Consider the following 18,250-nt stretch of genomic DNA (forward strand, 5'->3'; position numbering starts at 1 on the left):
CCTCCAAGAGGGCTCCCACCAATGAATACTCCCTAGAACTACCACCGCCAGTGTCTTGTCCCCGCAGTGAGCCACAGCCGCCTCCCGCCTCCTCAGGAGACCCTCCAATACCAGAAGGTAGGTCTGGCCCAGGCTCCTATGAGGTCACAGCTTTTTCCCCTGGGTCCTGTGTGCACCCTCCAAGCGTGGAGTTGGTTTCCCCCAGTCCTGTGGAATTCCTGCAATCAAACCCTGCAGGGCTTCAAAGCCAGTTTCTCTGGGGGCTCCTCCTCCCATTGCCAGACCCCCAGGCTGGGGAGCCTGATGTGGGGCTCAGAACTTTCACTCCTATGAGAGAACCTCTGCTATATAATTATATTCCAGTTTGTGGTTCACCCACCCAGCAGGTATGGGATTTGATTTTATCGCAATTGTGCCCCTCCTACCGTCTCATTGTGGCTTCTTCTTTGTCTTTGGACGTAGGATATCTTTTTTGGTAGGTTCCAGTGTTTTTTTGTCAATGGTTGTTCAGCAGTTAGTTGCGATTTTGGTGTTTTCATAAGAAGAGGTGAGCTCCCATCCTTCTACTCCCATCATCGTCCATAAAGTCCCAATAGTAGGGGATTCAGAGAGCTTACACGGTGGTGAACACATCCACGTCGGGAGGGTGACGCACCCCAACTCCACAGGGCAGGAGCTGTATTGAATTTCTGTAAGTTGGCACTGAAACATTACAGTTCTTTATTGCACCATTGTAAGCGTGTAGAGTGCAACATTTGTTACTATTTGTCTGCAGTGAACCAAATGCAAATATCCCATGGTTCTTAGTGCCTGGGGTAGATTTAATACGTCTGCAATATTGAAAAATAACCAGATCATAAATCCTGTTTTTTCAATCAAACCCATGTAAAAGTTTCCAGTCCAAATTGCAAGGGCAAGTTCAGCTAAACTGCATCTACTAATAGTCTATTTCTGTAAGCCTTGTGATATTGAAATCAACCTCATTTTAAAAGCAAGGGGGAAAAATTACACATCCTGTTCAACACTCTCCATGAGCCCCGTGCATGAAAGACTCGCCGGAGGCAGGTGAGAGAGTATCCCAGATGCAGGGGTCAGCTCAACCCTTCTCATTCAACCAGGTGGCAAAAATGTTCCAGTTATGGGAATCCCAAGCTGAGGATGCCAGCCCCAAGTGTGCTTGATTCTCATGCCTTTTATACTGAGGGAGCGGGCATTGCCTATAGACTATCTGGAGTCAATCTAGACAGCATGAACATCCATGATGCGAATTAACAACACTTCAGTGCTGATCAGAGCCACAGACAGCAGACGGTTCAGAGTGGCTGCCTCTGGACTGTGGCTTCTGATTAGACCCTAGTTCAGGATGAATGTTCAACTGGAAAGTTTTTTTTGTAATCAGAGTAACAGCCACCTTTTGTGGGGTGCTTTTTTAATCTTCCTTAATGTAGTATCTAATTTAATCCTCACACCTCCCTGTCAGGTAAATATTACTAGGATTCTTTATAGATGAGGAAACTACAGCACAGTTCAAATGACTTGTCCAGGGCCACACACCTTCAAACAGCAGAGACTGCACTGGAACAGGGCCCTAACCTCCATGCCATGAGCCGTGGGACAGCAGTGTGAAGCCAGGCTCGCTCCCAACACGTGTGTCCACGAGGCCCTGAGGGAAGAATCATGTTTTAGGCTGTAGGGGAGGAAGAAGTTTTCCTTGACCCTCCTAAGATCCCTAGCTGGGCCTGAAAAGTAAACTGGTAAAGACAGACTCACAGGACAAAAGCATGTACATTTTTTTGAATGTTTACCTGTACGTGGGAGCCTTCAGGAGAAAACAAAGACCCAAAGGAGGGACCAGAAGAGGAAGCTTTTGTACCTTTTAGACAATAGATGATGTGTGAGGAATTGACAAGGGAAAGAGGTTTGGCGCTAGGGGTAGTGAATGGTAGTGAAGTCACTAGGAAGATAAGGGTTAGTGAACAAGGTTTGTTTGTACAGATTTTAGTCCCCTGATTCCCCATCTGTGGTGGTGTCTTCTTTCCTCCTGGTACAGGGAGGGCATCTTTCACGTGGGAATTCTGTTACCTGTTTCAGGAAAGAAAGGCAAGGGGGTAGGGCAGGGGCGTCGGAATGACCTTCCTGCTTCTGCCATTTTTAAAAAATTCCTTCAGTTTAAGACATTTAATGTGCCAAGGTGCTTTGTTTGGGGGTGGCGTGTCCCGAACCCCATCAAGGCCTCAGACCAGTAGCCATAAGAATGCTCGACCCGGGAGGATTCACAAACAGAAGGCCTGCACCCTCTGCGTGGCTCACAGACCTCTCATTTCCAGGACCCTGAAGACCAGCAGCTGGACAGCACTGACCCCCTGGGGGCACTGTGAGGGCCGGACCTGCCCCAGCCAGACATCACCTGCCGCCGCCTGGGCCCCTGGCGCTGCCTCAGAAAGGCCGTCAACTGTGAATCCTCAGCCCCAGTTGCCTGTGGGAAAAGTAAGGTCCTTTAACATTTCAGAGTATGAAACACTCAAGCCGTACCTCATCTCTTTGGTTGATCTGGGGGATTATTCTGTTTCTGTGGGTGAGGGACCATGTTAAATCCACCCACCAACCCACAGAGACTGCTCCCTCCCTGACTCTCTTCTGTCCTTCCCGTGTCCCTTTAGTGACCAACACTCTAGTGACCTTGTCTTATTTCCCTATTAGACTGTAAGCTCCCCAAGGCAGGGACCTCCCTATTCGTCTTTATATCTCAGCACCCAGCACAGTGTCTGGCACGTGAAATGTGCTGACTTATTGGTTACAGAATAAAGTCAATGAAACAGATCCAGTGTTTTGGGAAACAAAACGACTGTTCGCCACAGGAGGGGTCAGACTTTGAAGGTAAAACCAACTTGTTGGGGCCTCTTAGGGCCTTTTCAATTGGCCACCATCTGCCTTAGGAACACTTCTTTCTTAACTCTGTTTTGTTTGCTTGCGTGAAGAAGACATGAGAACCACACTGAGATACCACTTCACACCCACTAGAATGGCCATCCTCAAAACCACAGCCAATAACGAGTATTGGCAAGGATGGGGAGAAACTGGATCCCTCCTGATTTGCTGGTAGGAATGTAAAATGGGGCCCCCAGCTCCTCAAAAAGTTAAACACAGAACTACCGTGTGATCCAGAAACTCCACTCCTAGGTACAGACCCAAGAGAAATGAAAACATGTCCACACAACAAATGACAGAGGTAGGTACACAGCGGCATTATTCATAACAGCCAAAACGTGGCAACAACCCAAATGTCTACCAACTTATGAATGGATAACCAGTGTGTCTAGCCACACCATGAAATAGCATTTCACCCTAAAAGGGAACTAAGTACTGACACATGCAACACCACGGATGAACCTTGAAAACATGACGCTCAGTGAAAGAAACCAGACACAAAAGACCACATGCCGTATGATTCTATCTACATGGAAATGTCCAGAATCGGCAAATTCAGAGAGACAGAAAGGTGAGTGAGTGGTTGCCAGCTAGGGACTGGGGTAACTGCTAAGAGGTACGGGGTTTCTTCTGGGGGTATGAAAACGTTCTGGAATTTTACACAAGTGATGTGTAGGCTCAGGCCTGCACCGTGCAGGACTCTGCAAGGCAGGATGTCCACCACACCCTCAAAAGGCCCCAAGTGGCCTCGCCATCACCGTGACAACCGGGCACCCTCCAGCCCACCCACCCCCCATTTCCAAGCTGTCCCTGGAGGTAGCACTGGCCATGCTCAGGAGCCAGTGCTGGGGATGGAGAAGCCCTGCTCTGGGCTGAGCAGACCTCAGACTCCCCTCTCCGTCGCCCTCGCAACCCAAACGACTTTGTTCCACATCGTCAGGGTTTCTGCTGAGCCAAGTCCAAAGTCCAGAAGCCCCAGGGTCTCAGAAGCTTTCTCACAACGCTAGGAAAGGGAAGAAGCCCCCGTGGCAGGCACAGGAACAACTCACCACCTCCTCTCGGACAACGTGCCGTGATGAGGGCAACGCCAGGTTTCCAGAAACTCGCTCTCCGAAGTCCACCAACTCCACCATCAGAGGGACAGAAAGGCATGTGATTAAGAGGAGAAACAGCAGGTATCCGTGGGAGGAGTGAATGAGATGAAGTTCCTGGCACAACGAGAGGTCAAGGACATTAAGTTGAAACACACACACAATTCAGGTTTTTTAGAAGGCTCTTCAAAATATAAATTTATCCAAAACCCAGCAGTGAACTGACTTCACAGCGTGCACTCCTAATTCAGTATTATGCAGTATTTTCTTCCCTTAAAAACACTGCTTCCAATTTCCAGCTTCCCTGGTAATTTAACTGCAGACAAACAGGTGGCTCACTGTCATCTCCTTGTTCTCAAGGAGGGAACAGTCTGTGAGAGACAGAAATTCCAGGTGGCTTACCTGCTGCCCACCTGAGGCCAAACGCATACCAATTTTCCTTCCGTGGCTTAGTTACATGGTCCTCAAGCTCTGAAAACAAGCAAGTGTGCTTTGCTGGGGGTGGGAGGACACGGGTGGTGAGAAATGAACCATAAATCTTTCACCCTTGCTCTCAGGGATACTCTTTCTGGGGTACATTAGAATGTGATACAGCTTTGCCACTGACTGAAGCACACGAAACAGATGACTTAGAATAAACTGGACAATACAATTCAAACTTTTATTTGGCAACAAGTTCAAAGTCATGTGACATAAAATCAACATTTAGAATAAATAGCAAATTCACATTCAGAATAAACAGTAAGTCTATCTAATTTGCATTCATTGTGCCCGAAATTAATTAAACAGGCACACTCTGTCATTCTACTAAAAAAACAGTTTCCTAAGTCAGAGTTCAAGCCTGCAGTATAGAAAAGTACAGAGCACTGCTGTGGGTTGGTTCCTTGGAGAGCAGACACTGAGATGGGGACTGTCCTTGGGATCAACACCCGGGAAGGGCAGAGGGGATGGGAAGGGAGCTGGGCTGCAGTGCAGACAGAGAGGCCTCAGCTGTGTGCCCTCCCAACAGCTCTGGAGCTGAAAGGCCTTCAGAGTTGCTCCAGGGAGGGAGCTTGACCACATCCTCATCCGAGGCAGGACTTTTCAGCAGGGGAAGCTCCCAAGGAGGACTGACAGCTGCAGACGGTAAGCCAGCAGCACACCCAGCAGCTGCGGGGATTAAGCCCTTCGGTCCTGAAGGGTCTTCTGGGCACCCAAGCCCATCACACGCTACCAGCACAATCACAGATGAGGGCAACGAGAGGTATATTCAATGAATGCCGAGTCTGGCAGCTCAGTTACGCAACGACAATCGTGCCGTGTGCTGGAAACACAGTATTTTACCACTGGCCATAGAAGTAAATATGCCCAGAGAGTAGCTCGTAGGGGAACATGGCGCACTTACCTACAGTTGGGCTGCACCCAACTGTGGGCTGCTTCATCTGCGTGCTTTCAGCAAGGTCATCTCGCCATTGCCACCAACACGATCCATCAGAGCAGGGCTCGGCAGACCACGGCCCAAAGGCCAAATCCAGCCTGCAGCCTGTTTTCATAAGCCACGCTGTACTGGACCACAGGCAGGCCCAGTCCTAGAGAGGGGCCGCAGAAAATGGCCCGCAAAGCTGAAAGTATTTACTGCCTGGCCCTTTACAGGAAAAGTTTGCTGAACCTTGCATTAGGGAAACTTCACTTCCTTTCTTTTCTTCAATCCACTAGGGTATTAAAGGTTAGCTGAACTTGGAACCAAGCTCCCATAGGCTAACGCAGAAAACTGGTACAAAAGGAAATCAATACTAAGAGGGCAGATCATAGGTTGGCTCCCTAGTAGTTGAAGAGAGCAATCAAGGAACCCTGCCTCTGGCCAAATGTAGTCTGAGAGCACGTTCGAGACAAGGGCCCCCAAGTGCGTGCAGCAGGTGAACATTCCGCTGAGTGGAATCCAGTTCCAGTACTTAGCACACACTCTACCACTTTAGAGGCCTTTGGGGACAAAAAGAGAGGGAAAGCTATTGAGGTCACCCAAAGCTAAATTAGCGAGGAAGAAAGATTACTTTTCATTTCTCCTTTGCACTAAGAGGACCAATGCCTTCAAAGCGACGAGGAATTCAGTCTGAGACGCGCCTGCATCAGTAACATGTGGTTTACGTTGGATGGCATTAGCGGAGCTGAAGAGAATTTTTAAAAGGGGGGAAAAAAAGAGGCCATGTTAGGAGGAAAGTGGGAGCTCTAAGACAAACTCCTAAAATATATTAAAAGCCAGGTTTCATCTATTAAAAACAACCCTGGAAAAACGAGTTGTGCAGGTTCCTTCCAGGGCAACCAGCTACGGGTACGTGAGCCTTGGGGGGCAAGGACTGCCCCTGGGCTGTGAATTTTTGCTCACATCATTCAGAGAAAATCAGTCTAACTGATGCTAAAAATGGAAAATATTTTTTTAATGTGCAAACTAATTTTATTCCGTTCACTTTCCAAACTGATGTTTTAAGTGGTAGAAAATAGACTCCCTTCCCTTGTACCCACATGCCTTCGTAAGCGTGTGCACCAGAGGACAAACCGGGAAGAAGAGAATGCAGTGCATCGTGCTGAAAACCAGCTGAGTCACAACAGTGACAAGTTAAGACTGAGCACAGACAAGAATGCCTCTGTCCTGGCCCCAGTGCGGGTTCACATCTGCCGGGCACGTGCTCGGTTGGGCCCTGCGCAGAGAGATCTCAATACCGCCACGTACCATGGCCCACAGACCGAAACCTTCATCGGTAATAAGTCGTAGAATTCATTATTCACACCCAGAAAATCTATTTCTTCCCCCCAGGCTTGGGTCACCTAACCTAGATGTACATGAAAGCAGGTTGTAAAAATAGTTGTACTTCATTCTTGAGTAAACAAGACACCCTATCACTGGCACCTAGGAGATAATACCTGATAAAAACTAAGAAAATGTTTTAAAATAATACCTACTTCCTCACTCAGCTTCTCCAAAGCAGAAACTAGCAGCCCAAAGCACCAGTGTATCCTCTGAGGACCCCAACACTGAACATTTCTGGGCACCACCTGCACCCCCGAAACGCCAGTCTTCCAATGCACTCGGATGCGTAAAACCCCTGAACGCTAACAAACAGCAAACGAAATGCCTCCTGCTGTCTGAAAAACGAATGGACTGCTGTGTTTCAAATAAAATTTAGAAGGAAAAAGTGGGGGCTAATTGGGCCTACTGGGTCTAGAGAATCACCTTCACTATTTTAGTTAAATACAAGAAAATATCACAAGCACACTCCCATTATAACAAGCAGCATTACAATGCGTGCTATGGGACTCACCTAATTTCCACACTGCGGCAGGTATCCTGTGGAAGGCCAAGCGAGCATTTCATCAACAACTGACTCCATTCACGAATCCATTAAAAACGCTGAATACGCAAGCCCTCTCTCCACAAGCCCCCTTCCTCCTGTACCTGCATCCTTTAGGTTTAAGGATGCGTGTCCCTTGCCTTGTCCTCAGAAGGAAATGGGAACACTCAGCCAGCTAGGTCATTTCCAACTCTGTTTCTCTTAGCTTCAGTGTCCTTTATCCTCTCCCACCTTTAACACAGACACCTAAAGAAAACCACCCAAACTCCCCAAATAGACATACAAACATGGCAGGAAAGCAATCTAAGAGGAGGAGAGGGTGGAAGATGGCTAAGAGGAGAGGGCCACCTCCCTCCCCTCCTGCTAGATTCAAGCCCCTCTCCTCGGCTGACAAGTCAGGAGAGACAGGCATCTGCTCGTTTCCCTCCAACAAGGACGGTTTCTGGTAATACACATGTTAATAAGACTGCAACGCAGCCAGCAGGGGTCACGGCGTGGCTCTTCATTACGAGGACTTTTTTTTGTTTCATTTTCCGTCCTCCAACGATCACATTCAAGCAATGTACAGGTAGCAGTTTCAGCTAAAATAAATTCCTGGGAGACCCAACACAAATGCACTGGCATTTGTCTTCTGACCTGTTTATTTCTCACAGCCTCATTCTACAAAGTCTGTTCTGCTGGCTGGAAATTTAACCAGAAGCTCTTCTCTCTTTGCCCACCTCTTCTGGGGAAAAGAGTGAACCTGCCCATCACTTGGGGCACAATGGTCCTTCCCCAGCAGGGGGCAGGACACGGGACACGGATACTGAGGACAATCAAGGCCAAGGACTTGCAACTCCCCTTGTTCTTTCTCACGAAAGACTTCCAGAGAGGCTGAGTCTGCTTTCAAGTGAGGCACCAGAGTGCCAAAGCCCTAGTACCAGAAGATATCTGGGAACCGGCTGCCGTCTGGGGACCATCTCTGCCGCTGACACAGTGGTATGCTACCGCAGCGCTCGCTCAAACATCAACTTTCTGTGAGAAGTTCACCGGTGCACACCACTGGTCCCCTGCACTGCCTGTGAATGTTCACTTTTTCCGTGCGTTTTGCATGGAAGAGTCAAGAAGAGTTTCAAAACGTCACCTGCTGGAATCCAGAGATGGTATCAAGAAGCCTCCCCGTCCCAGAAAATCTGACGCTGGTCGCGGTACCTTAGTAAACAAGAAGGGCGATCACAGGGTGTTGACAGGAAGCCAGCCGCTGTCCCCACATGTACAGGAAGGCAGTCCCCCTGGGCTGCGAGCTCCTGTCTTCACGAGCTGGGGGGTATCCTCCGTAACGTACAAAATAGGTATCACAAGGCATGTCCGTAAGCACAGTCACGTCCATGCAAAGTCTGCCCGGTGCGGGGCCGCCGCCGGTCCTGGCTTTTCGCACCCAGGGTGCCTGGGCCGCTGGCTACTTGGCCTGGGCCTCCTGCAGGAGCGGCGGCCTGGTGGCCGGGGACCTGTCAGACCAGGCAGGAAGCTCGTGCTGCAGCGGGGTTCTCCGGGGGTAGAACGTGTGGCTGACATCATAGCTCAGGAGGCAGCTCAGGGACGCCATGTAGATGTCGGCAAACCGCGACAGGCGCCGCAGGAAGTACGTGGGGTTCTGGTCTGTGCGGAACAAGCTTCCGAACTGGGTGTTGAAGGAACCTTTGGTCATTTCTCTGAAGAGGCAAGAGACAGTGATTCCCAAAAGGTCTGCTTTTAGCTACCGAAATCAAATAAAATCAAAATCACCGTTTCCCAAAGAACAGACACATGTATACGTATAACTGAATCACTCTGCTGTACACCTGAAACCAACACAACATTGTTAATCAACTCTACCCCAATGTAAAATAAAAAGTTTAAAATAAATAAATAAATAAGCTACAAGGATATATTGCACAGCACGGGAAATATAGCTAATATTTTATAATAACTATAAATGGAGTACAATCTATAAAAAATGTGAATCCCTATGTTGTATACCTGAAACTGATGTAATATTGTACACCAACCATACGTCAATAAAAAGATTTTTTTTTTAAATCACTCTTTCACACGTACAGGACTCAAATTAGCCTAGAGCAGCTCCGATTTCTAATCGAGAAAACAGTCTGTCCATTCATCCATCAACTGGCTCTGATCACATTCCCCACTTAGGCCAGCCAGAGAGAACACTGCCGAAGGCTCCAGCGGCAACGCGTGAGCCTCTAAACCTGCACACCCCGTTTCCCAAACAAAAACAGAGGGTGCGGGAGCTGCTTCTGAAGGTCCACAGAGACGCACAATGTTCTCAGAGTCTCCAAACTTCCTTTGTCTACAGAATGGGACAAAGGCCCCCTTTTCATCAGGTTATATTGAGAACTAAGTAAGGAAAGAGAAATAAAAGCATATCATAAACTCAAAGGTACTTTATGTCTGAGAGATTAAGGATTATTTTATAGTGATGTAAACACATCTCTACCATCCACTACAGAGCTTCAAGCACCTCCTCAAAGCCTGGATTACAGGCATCTTGCAAGACTGTTCACCCTACCCCAGGCTCTAAGCCCCTGCAGGTGTGCAGACACGTGTCTGTGTGTAAAACAACACCCCGTCACACATACACGGGATATGCACACCATCCAATCCAATGGCCAGGACCCCTACACACAGACTGTTCCAGCAAACTGGATAAATGCCATTTGACTGTTAAAAAATCAGTTATAAACACAGCAAAAACCATAATCCTTTACACAACTGTGTGATAAAAGCCACTAGTTGGTAGAGGCCTTCTTTCGTCATATGGTGACAGCAGATGCTACAACAATAAAAAGAAGAACATTGGAAGACCTCAATTAGGTCTGCAGGTGGAGCAACATAAATGGTTTTCAAACGTTTACTGAAAAATCTCATTGAGATGTGAGGTTGTTAGAGATGCGAATTCAAAACAAAATCTCTGCCGGGTGAAACGATTCTTTTCTCTAATAATTTGAGGTCCCTGGAGTGTAGGACTCAGGTCTGGCCTTCAGGGGCAAGGGGCCCAGAGTCAAATGACATTATATGCCCATCACCCTCTCACCCAACATTTTAGACCAATAATCACGTTGGAATAAGCCCCCAACAGCCAGCACGCTGAGAGGGAAGAGGAAGGAAGGATTCAACACAGCCGTGGCTTCTGCTGCCCAGAGGGATGGACTCTGCCCCTCTCCCCACACACCACAGCACCCCCCAGGCTGCCCACTGCTCAGAGGCCAGAACCCAGGAAGTGAGCACTACTAACAAACCTTAGGGACAGCTGTGCCCGGGAGGGGGGTGTGGGGGGAACCACAAGAGCAGAAATGGTCACATCAACAGTGTTTACATGCACAGCATCCACCCTCTTCTACAGGAAAGCACAACTGTCCACAGGGTCTCTTAAGAATAATCGTTCCCTTAAAACCAACCTAAATGTCCATTGACAGATGAATGGATGAAGAAGATGTGGTGCATATATACAGTGAAGTATTACTCAGCCATAAAAAAAGAATGAAATAATGCCATCTGCGGCAACATGGATGCAACTAGAGATTATCATACTAAGTGAAGTAGGTCGACAGAGAAAGACAAATATTATATGGTATCACTTATATGTGGAATCTAAAAAGATAATACAAATGAACTTATTTACAAAACAGAAACAGACTCACAGACAGAGAAAACAAGCGAAAAGGAGAGGGGAGGGGATAAATTAGGAGTGTGGGGTTAATGGATACACACTACTATATATAAAACATAAACAACGAGGATGGAGAGCACATGGAACTATATTCAGTATCTTGTAATAACCTATAATGGAAAAGAATCTGAAGCTGTACACCTGAAGCTAACACAATACTGTAAATCAACAAGTTTAATTAAAAAAAAAATCAAGAATAACCGTTCCCTTAAGACACACACCCACCAAACTTTCTGACAGCGGATGGGTTTTCTTCACCAAGAGACATCATGATACTGAGTGACTGCACATTCCTAAAACAGCAGTGTTACAAACAAGCACCAGGGTTGTAGAAGCCCCAAGAATTAACTGTGGCTCAGTGGCTACTGTCCCACTAGCCACGCTGGGCCACCGGCATTGCCAACAACTGGACCAGTGGCTGCCCAAACGGGGAAGTTAAGTGGGCTGGAAGGAGGGATGGATGGGAGGAGGGATGGACAGACAACAAACTCGAGGGCAGGCAGCAGGTGTGAGGGAGCTCACTGCTGCCTCGAGGAAATGTCACTCATCACTAATGGCAGCTGGCTCGTTCTCGATGCTGGGGGGTCACAGTCACCCCTGGCAGCTGAGAAAGACTGTTTCGAAGCCCGCTTCAGGCAGGCCTTGCGCCAGGCATGTGGGCTGAGTGAGCGCGGCCAGGGTGGGGGATTTACTCTATTCAAAACAGGCTGCTCTTACCTCATCTCCTTCCTCTCCTTTTTCCACTCCTGCAAAACCAGCTGTGACTCCGCATCTCTGTGAACCTGCAGGACACAAGCCAATTACTGAGAAGGTTCTGGGTATGAATAAACCTATTAGGTCATGAGAATTTTCTAATGAGCAGCTCTTCTGGGAGGAATTTTATTCAGGTCTAAGAGGCAGGCACCTGCAGGACATAATACATTGTCAGACTTCCCAGCTGCCATCTGCCCTTCTCCACCAAGTGCACGTGGCATATTATGATGCCATTAAGCAAGGCTCCCATTAAACTAGAGATATTAAAGTATTATTAAAGGCTCTGTATAAGCACAATGCATATGCATCCACATAAAATATACGTGTATTATACGTGCGTAATGTATCCATTACACATGGATTATCCACTACACACATAAACATACACTTAATACAGGCTACCTAATACACATTGATGTATATCATAAATATACATATTATACACACACACACACAAACGGCAGTTAAGTGGAAACAGCAGGTGTAACCGTACATCCACAAGTTACAAGCATGTAAAAAACATGTGCATATATCTGGAAATTAACAGGGAAATGTTTCTTTAATCTGTGCAAGGGTAGTTGAATTATAATTGGCTTTAATCTTTTTCCTTAATATTATCTTTTAAAGTGTTTAAGGAAAAAAAAATTGTTTTTATAAAAGGCAAGAAGGCAGAGCACCTCACCCAGACAGAGAAGCAGAGAATTTTCTGGGTGGGCTGAAAAGTGAGCAAAAGGCAAAAAGAAAATGACAGCCGTACACACCCTAACACACGGATTCTCACACGTCTCTCTCCAAGGCTCCTGAGGCTGAACGGGAACTCTCGAGCGCAGCCAGAGGTACATGGGGCCAGATGGGGCTCCCTGGAGACCATGGTCACAGGGGCAGCCTCAGGACCCGGAGGAAAACACCGAACACGCAAACCATCTGCTTCTGATGTGGCAGCCAAGGCCCTTCTGTTTATCACGTATGCCCGGGTCAACAGCTTGACTAAGTCACCTGCTACAGGCCTCTGCCACTTAGACAAAACCCTGAGCTTGTCATCTGCACTTCCGGCCCAGCACCGCTGCCTACACCAGCCGGAAGCAGCCACCACTGAATGACCACTGGCCGTGTGTGACTGGAGCACCGGAAGACTGGTCCAGCACATCTGGAGGTGTTGGGGTAGGTCCTCCAAGTGTGGTTTCAATCAGCGCTCACATTTTAGATCAACAAATTACTCACTATAGAACGCAGGCACTACAAAGCATGAGACTAGGTCAAAACTCTGTAGGGTGCCACAAGGATTTATTTATATAGATAGATACACGCAGATACACACACATGCACACATTCTTATACACACCTGTACACAGATATACACGCACACACACGTGTCCATATACGTATTCAGCACCGACTCTGTGGCAAGCACGGTGCTATCTACTGAAGATGTAAGAGAGGAAAACTGGAGCCCTGGCGGGGGGTACACAGATCAGGACAAAACAATGCGACAGCGCACAGGATGGGCTATCAGCCTGTGGCGGGAAGTTTCCCTCCCACCTCTGCCCATACGCCCTTCTTGGCCCACGAACGGCACTTGTGTCCAGTATGAAGGAGAAGCTTCTCCCGTACTTGCAGGACGGGAGAATTCTCTGACTAGTGACCAGAAGAAAAATGACCAGAGTGAATCTACTTGCTCCCTCCTTTTGGAAACCAGCTGCCACAGGCCATGTGAACGCTTCTCTCCACTCTCCCCTCAGGTGGGCGCCCCCGCAGACATGAAGAGTCTCCAAGTCCAAGGCACTTTCTGCAGCACAGCTTTTCCAGAATGGGGGGCAGCCAAGGATGACAGATCATCTCCAGCGAAGCCCAAGGTTGCCAGAGGGACATGCTAAGGAGGAACGCCCCAGAGATCGGAGCCAGGAGCATCCCCAGAGGAGAGGGCATATGAGCCCCGGGGGTGTGCAGCTTAACCCAGCCTCCCCTCGCACCCTCCCATCCAAGGCCTCCCCGCACCCCCCTCCCACCTGCCCTTTCTCTAGCATTTATCGTCTCTCCCACGTGATCCACCTCCTTGGATGGATCCATCAGCACCGGATCCTTCCCATCAGCGCCTTCCCATCACGCCCAAGGCTCTCCCATTAAGAGAAAACAATTTCTCCTGAGCCACACCTTTCTCCAGCTCTGATCCCCCTACAAGGCCAAACTCTGTAAAACAGTAATCTCAGGTGTCTGAAATCTACTTGAAAAGACTTCAAAGACTGGGTATTCATTAGTTATAATTAACCCTTAAGAGATACCCTGTACTCAAGGGGGGGTAGTTAGCATGGGAAAAGACTCAGCAGAAGCCCACACCAGAGGCTCATCCTACAGTCACCTCAGCCATCTTAGCCTCACTCGTTAGTTAGCATCTCAGCCCTTCATGACTTCAATCTACACAAATGTGCTGTACAGGCCGGCCCAGCCCTGTGAGAGCAGGACATCGCAGTCTAGCCAGCAGCCTTACAGCCTGTGCCAGGGGAGGCCAAACCCAGCCCAGCACCCACTCTTCTATTGGCCTAATGAGCTTAAGAAAGGATTTTCCTCTTGAAACTGTTGGAAAAAAATCAAAAGAAAAATAATTTCATGATGCGTGAAAATGATATGAAATTCAAATTTCAGTGTCCACCAATACAGTTACAGGGATACAGCTACAACCGGTGGTTTACATACTGCCCAAGGCTGCTTCGGTGCTACCAGCACAGCTGAGTAGCTGCGACAGAGACCGGAGGACCCGCACAGCCTAACACGGTGACTGGCTGGCTCTTCGCAGAAGCCTGTCCACCCGGGGTGAATCGTGGCTCCGACGGGGTTACCTGGGAAGCCCCTACACTATACACCACACCATCCACCGGCACTATCGCCACGAGCCATACCACCGGAGAGGGCACTTCAAGGCTAGCGAACAAAAATTATTCTTCATAGCTACTTTTTTAAAACCAAAATTTCAACACTGGCATCGAATTCATCAGACTGGGCTCCAAACAACACTGCTGGCTTCAAAAAAAAAAAAAAAATCACAGCCAACCTCAGAGGACAAATTTCTCTCCTCAGAAAACAGTCCAGATAATATGCTATGTGCGTACCATCGGAAAAAGGGGAGCTACAGAAACATTTGACACGGGATCACTGGAATAATGTATAGTTTTCCAGGTGAACACAGAGGCAGAGGAGAGAGTAGATAGGGAACAGGGAGAAGTGATGCTCGTTTGGATAGTGTTTTAATTATCAGCCACCCTCCTCTACGTCCTAGTGAATCCACCCTGATGGAAGTGTTCCAGACACCGAGGTGACACAGCACAGAGATGAGGGCTCTGGGGCCAGACAGCCCGGTCTAAGCCCAGCGAGTTAGTTTCTCCTCTCTGCCTCCGGTTCTTCATCTGTAAAATGGGGGTGATGTCAGTGCCCGCTTCCGAGAGCTGTTGTTGAATGAAATGCCCGTAAAGCCCTTGGAGTCTGGAGCATAGTAAGTCCTTGCTTCTAAATCGCTTCATTCTGCTGTCACTAACTTTGAGATTCTGGAAAAGTTACTTATCTCTCAGCCTGCTTCCTCACCTGTAGAATGGGGCGGCAGCATAAATGTCAATTCCCTTTTCTTCCTTCCCTAACCCCACGCCTTATACAATTAATTCTATAAATCACAGAAATCTTCCCAGCACTTCCGTTCTCTAAAACACACACTCCTTATTCATCAAACTTTTTATACAGGTCAGAGACAGGAAAACAAGAAATAAATTTGTCCTCAAAGCTAAAATGCAGCGACACATCTACCTGCAGGCTGCATCTGTGTAGCTGACCAGCTACCTGCATCACAGAGAGACCGCACCTAAGGCAAGGGGTCTGGCTACACCCAAGAGCTCTAAACCGCACAGCAAAGAAGCACTTCAGTGCAGCGCTTGAAAGCAGGGACTTGGGCACTACGCAGCCTAGGTTCAAGTTCTTGCTCTGTCATTTTATGACCTTTGACATATTACCCAACCTCTCAAACACTCAGTTTCCTTATTCTAAGGTGGAAAAGCGTACGCTGGACAGCTGGGACGAGCTATAAGTAATGTTGCAGAGCAAGCATTCAGCACAATGCCCGGCATCTGAAGAGCAGCTATTATTACCGTATGACCTATGCGCAGACTTAAAGCTACGTTAACCCAGAACTGATGCCTTTTATTTTTGGACGGTCACCTCACAGACAAGCACAGGAAGGAAAACAGAACCGGTCCTCATGAGAGACGAGCCAAGGAGCAACGCAGCCAGAGCGCGCTGGAAGTGAGGCCTGGGCGACGTGTGAGGCCCCACGCCCTGCAAGGGTGCACCCTGGAGTGAGGACCTGCCACTCCCCGCAGCCCTGCCCGGGTCTGCTGCCAGCTGGGCCAGGCAAGGCGGCTCCCGGCCCATTTACAAAGCAGGCCGGCAGGCCGTGGGCACCAGGCCATGGCTGGAGCCCGCAGCCAAGAGAGCAAGCATCCATGCCCCTTAACCTACAGGAGTCGGCACTCACTCACCCCGAGAAGCTGCGGGCCAGGCCAGCTGAACCAGGGGGGAAAGCAAAGTGCGTCGTGAGACTGGGGAGGGGTCGCAGCTGCAACACAGGGCAGCTTCCACCGGCCAGGAAATCACTGCTGAAACAACTTTCCTCACTAACTGCCCCAAACTGGCTATGTAACTTACAGAAAGAAAAACACACCACTGAACTCCAGTGAGCCAGCCAACTGTAGGTGTTATCTTCAAAATCAGAGGGAGGCTGCACACAGGGATCTCGACTCTTGCTTTGAGACTCTTCCCAGCAAGCCGTGGTGCCCAGCCTGAAGCGTTCATTCCATTTTACAGATGGGGAAATGGAGGCCCCGAACGGAGAAGTCCCACCGCAGGCTAAAGACAGAAGCAGGACTGGACCCAAACACTGGCAGAGGTTCCTGAATCCCACTGGTCTCCCAGTGGGGCTTTAGTGGGGAAGTAAGGACACCAGATTTCCCACACGGGCCCCACAAAACTTTTCTCCAAATGGCTTTGGGAGCCATCTTAAAAATTCTCTTTAGGGAAAATGGCAAGACTCTTTTAGGGGCAAAATCACCCCAGTGGTTATTCTGCAGGATAATTTATGCCTCATACTTCAGGACCACAATTCAATATAAAAATACCTGAAAATAACTTTGACCAGTGGACTAACCTCAGCCTTAAATAAAAAGTAGGAGAGAAAAAAAATCCCAAACCTGCATCTGCTCCAATAACCCAGTCAAGGTCTGTAGCCAGGTCATAGTTTGAATGTACTGCTCCGTGTTCATAATTCTGAGCTCAGATCGTAACTCTGGGATAATTGCACCCGTTCGCCAGCCATGCTTCAGGGTCAAGTCCTGAATGCAAAGATCACAAGAAGTCAACATTAATCTCAACAGAATTTAAACCATTTCATGACCTTTCCCCGACGCAACAGACATTCATTGAATTACGTTTTAATTTGGGAGAGCTTGCAGCTCTCCAGCAGCTTCCGGAACACAGTTCTGGCCAATGCAGCATGCCATGGACTTCTTTCTGCCTCACTGCCCTTGTCTGAGCTGTACTGAGAAAATCCCTCTGCTTTGCATTATTTCTAGGACCTCATACTTGAAGTCACTGTACCGCCAGGAGAAATTGTGTAATGTTAGTTATTAACCAAGCTAAATTCAATGAATTACACTTAATTAAAACAAATTTAGCCTCAGGCTTTGACCATTTCACCCCAAGAAAGTTTCTGTTCCGGAAATAATTGCGGCGAATCACAGACCCCACAGAAACACAGGATCTGGAATCATTAACCATGGTCTATAAAACCACATTTAGGTCAGGGGCAGAAAGAGGGTCAACTGAAATGCTACTGAAGGTCTTCGTTCAATTCATCCACAGACCACTGGGGAACACCCACCGCATGCCAAGCCTCCTGGGTTATGGAGAATCTCAGACTTGGAATGATCACACAATACCAACATATATGATCACGTTTTCATTCCAAATATTGTAATCCCATGATACGACATTAATAAGCCAGAATATCTAAGTTATGTCCTGGAAAATCTAAGATACACAATCACCATAATGCCTGGCTGTTAATTTTCTCATTTGACAGTTACTAAATATTACAGTTTGCCAGGCCCTGTTCTAGATACTGACAATAAAGTAATGAACAAAACTAACAATTCCCTGCTCTCATGGGAAATAGAGACAAAAAATAAGCAAGTAAATACACAGTGGCAGCTGGTGAGAAATACAATGGACAAAAATCAAGCAGAATAAGAGGGAAAAGGAGTTACCATTTTATATAGAGTGATTAGGAAGACAAGGCTAATATATCTGAAGGTAAGGAGAGTCAAAGTATGTAAATATGTGGGAGAAGAAAAATTCTGCCTAGAAAAAGAGCAAGTGCAAAGGCTCTGGGGCAGGAACATGCTGGGAGC

The 18,250-nt window shown here is 47.9% G+C and overlaps 2 protein-coding genes across 4 annotated transcripts in view; one reads left to right on the forward strand and one right to left on the reverse strand.

Moving 5' to 3' along the window:
• Positions 1–2,431, forward strand: part of STAB2 (stabilin 2) — a 162,721-nt gene extending 160,290 nt beyond the window's left edge. For both annotated transcript variants that reach the window (XM_060025489.1, XM_060025488.1), the window contains one exon: positions 2,328–2,431. In XM_060025489.1, the coding sequence (XP_059881472.1) occupies positions 2,328–2,378 (51 nt within the window). In that variant the 3' untranslated portion in view covers positions 2,379–2,431. The remainder of the gene's footprint in view (positions 1–2,327) is intronic.
• NT5DC3 (5'-nucleotidase domain containing 3) overlaps positions 2,349–18,250 on the reverse strand; it is a 57,699-nt gene continuing 41,797 nt past the window's right edge. Inside the window, exons 12-16 of one of the 2 annotated variants that reach the window (XR_009521247.1) lie at positions 17,033–17,173; positions 11,772–11,836; positions 7,316–9,036; positions 3,978–4,136; positions 2,349–2,476 (exon numbers count right to left, since the gene is read on the reverse strand). Coding sequence is in view for 1 of the 2 variants with exons in the window: in XM_060025490.1 (XP_059881473.1) it covers positions 8,784–9,036; positions 11,772–11,836; positions 17,033–17,173 (459 nt within the window). In the remaining variant the exon portion in view is untranslated. Of the gene's footprint in view, positions 2,477–3,977; positions 4,137–4,664; positions 9,037–11,771; positions 11,837–17,032; positions 17,174–18,250 lie in introns of those variants that run through there. The other variant, XM_060025490.1, reaches the window with a different exon arrangement.

Source organism: Delphinus delphis, chromosome 11 (assembly GCF_949987515.2).
Source record: "Delphinus delphis chromosome 11, mDelDel1.2, whole genome shotgun sequence".
NCBI lineage: Eukaryota > Metazoa > Chordata > Mammalia > Artiodactyla > Delphinidae > Delphinus > Delphinus delphis.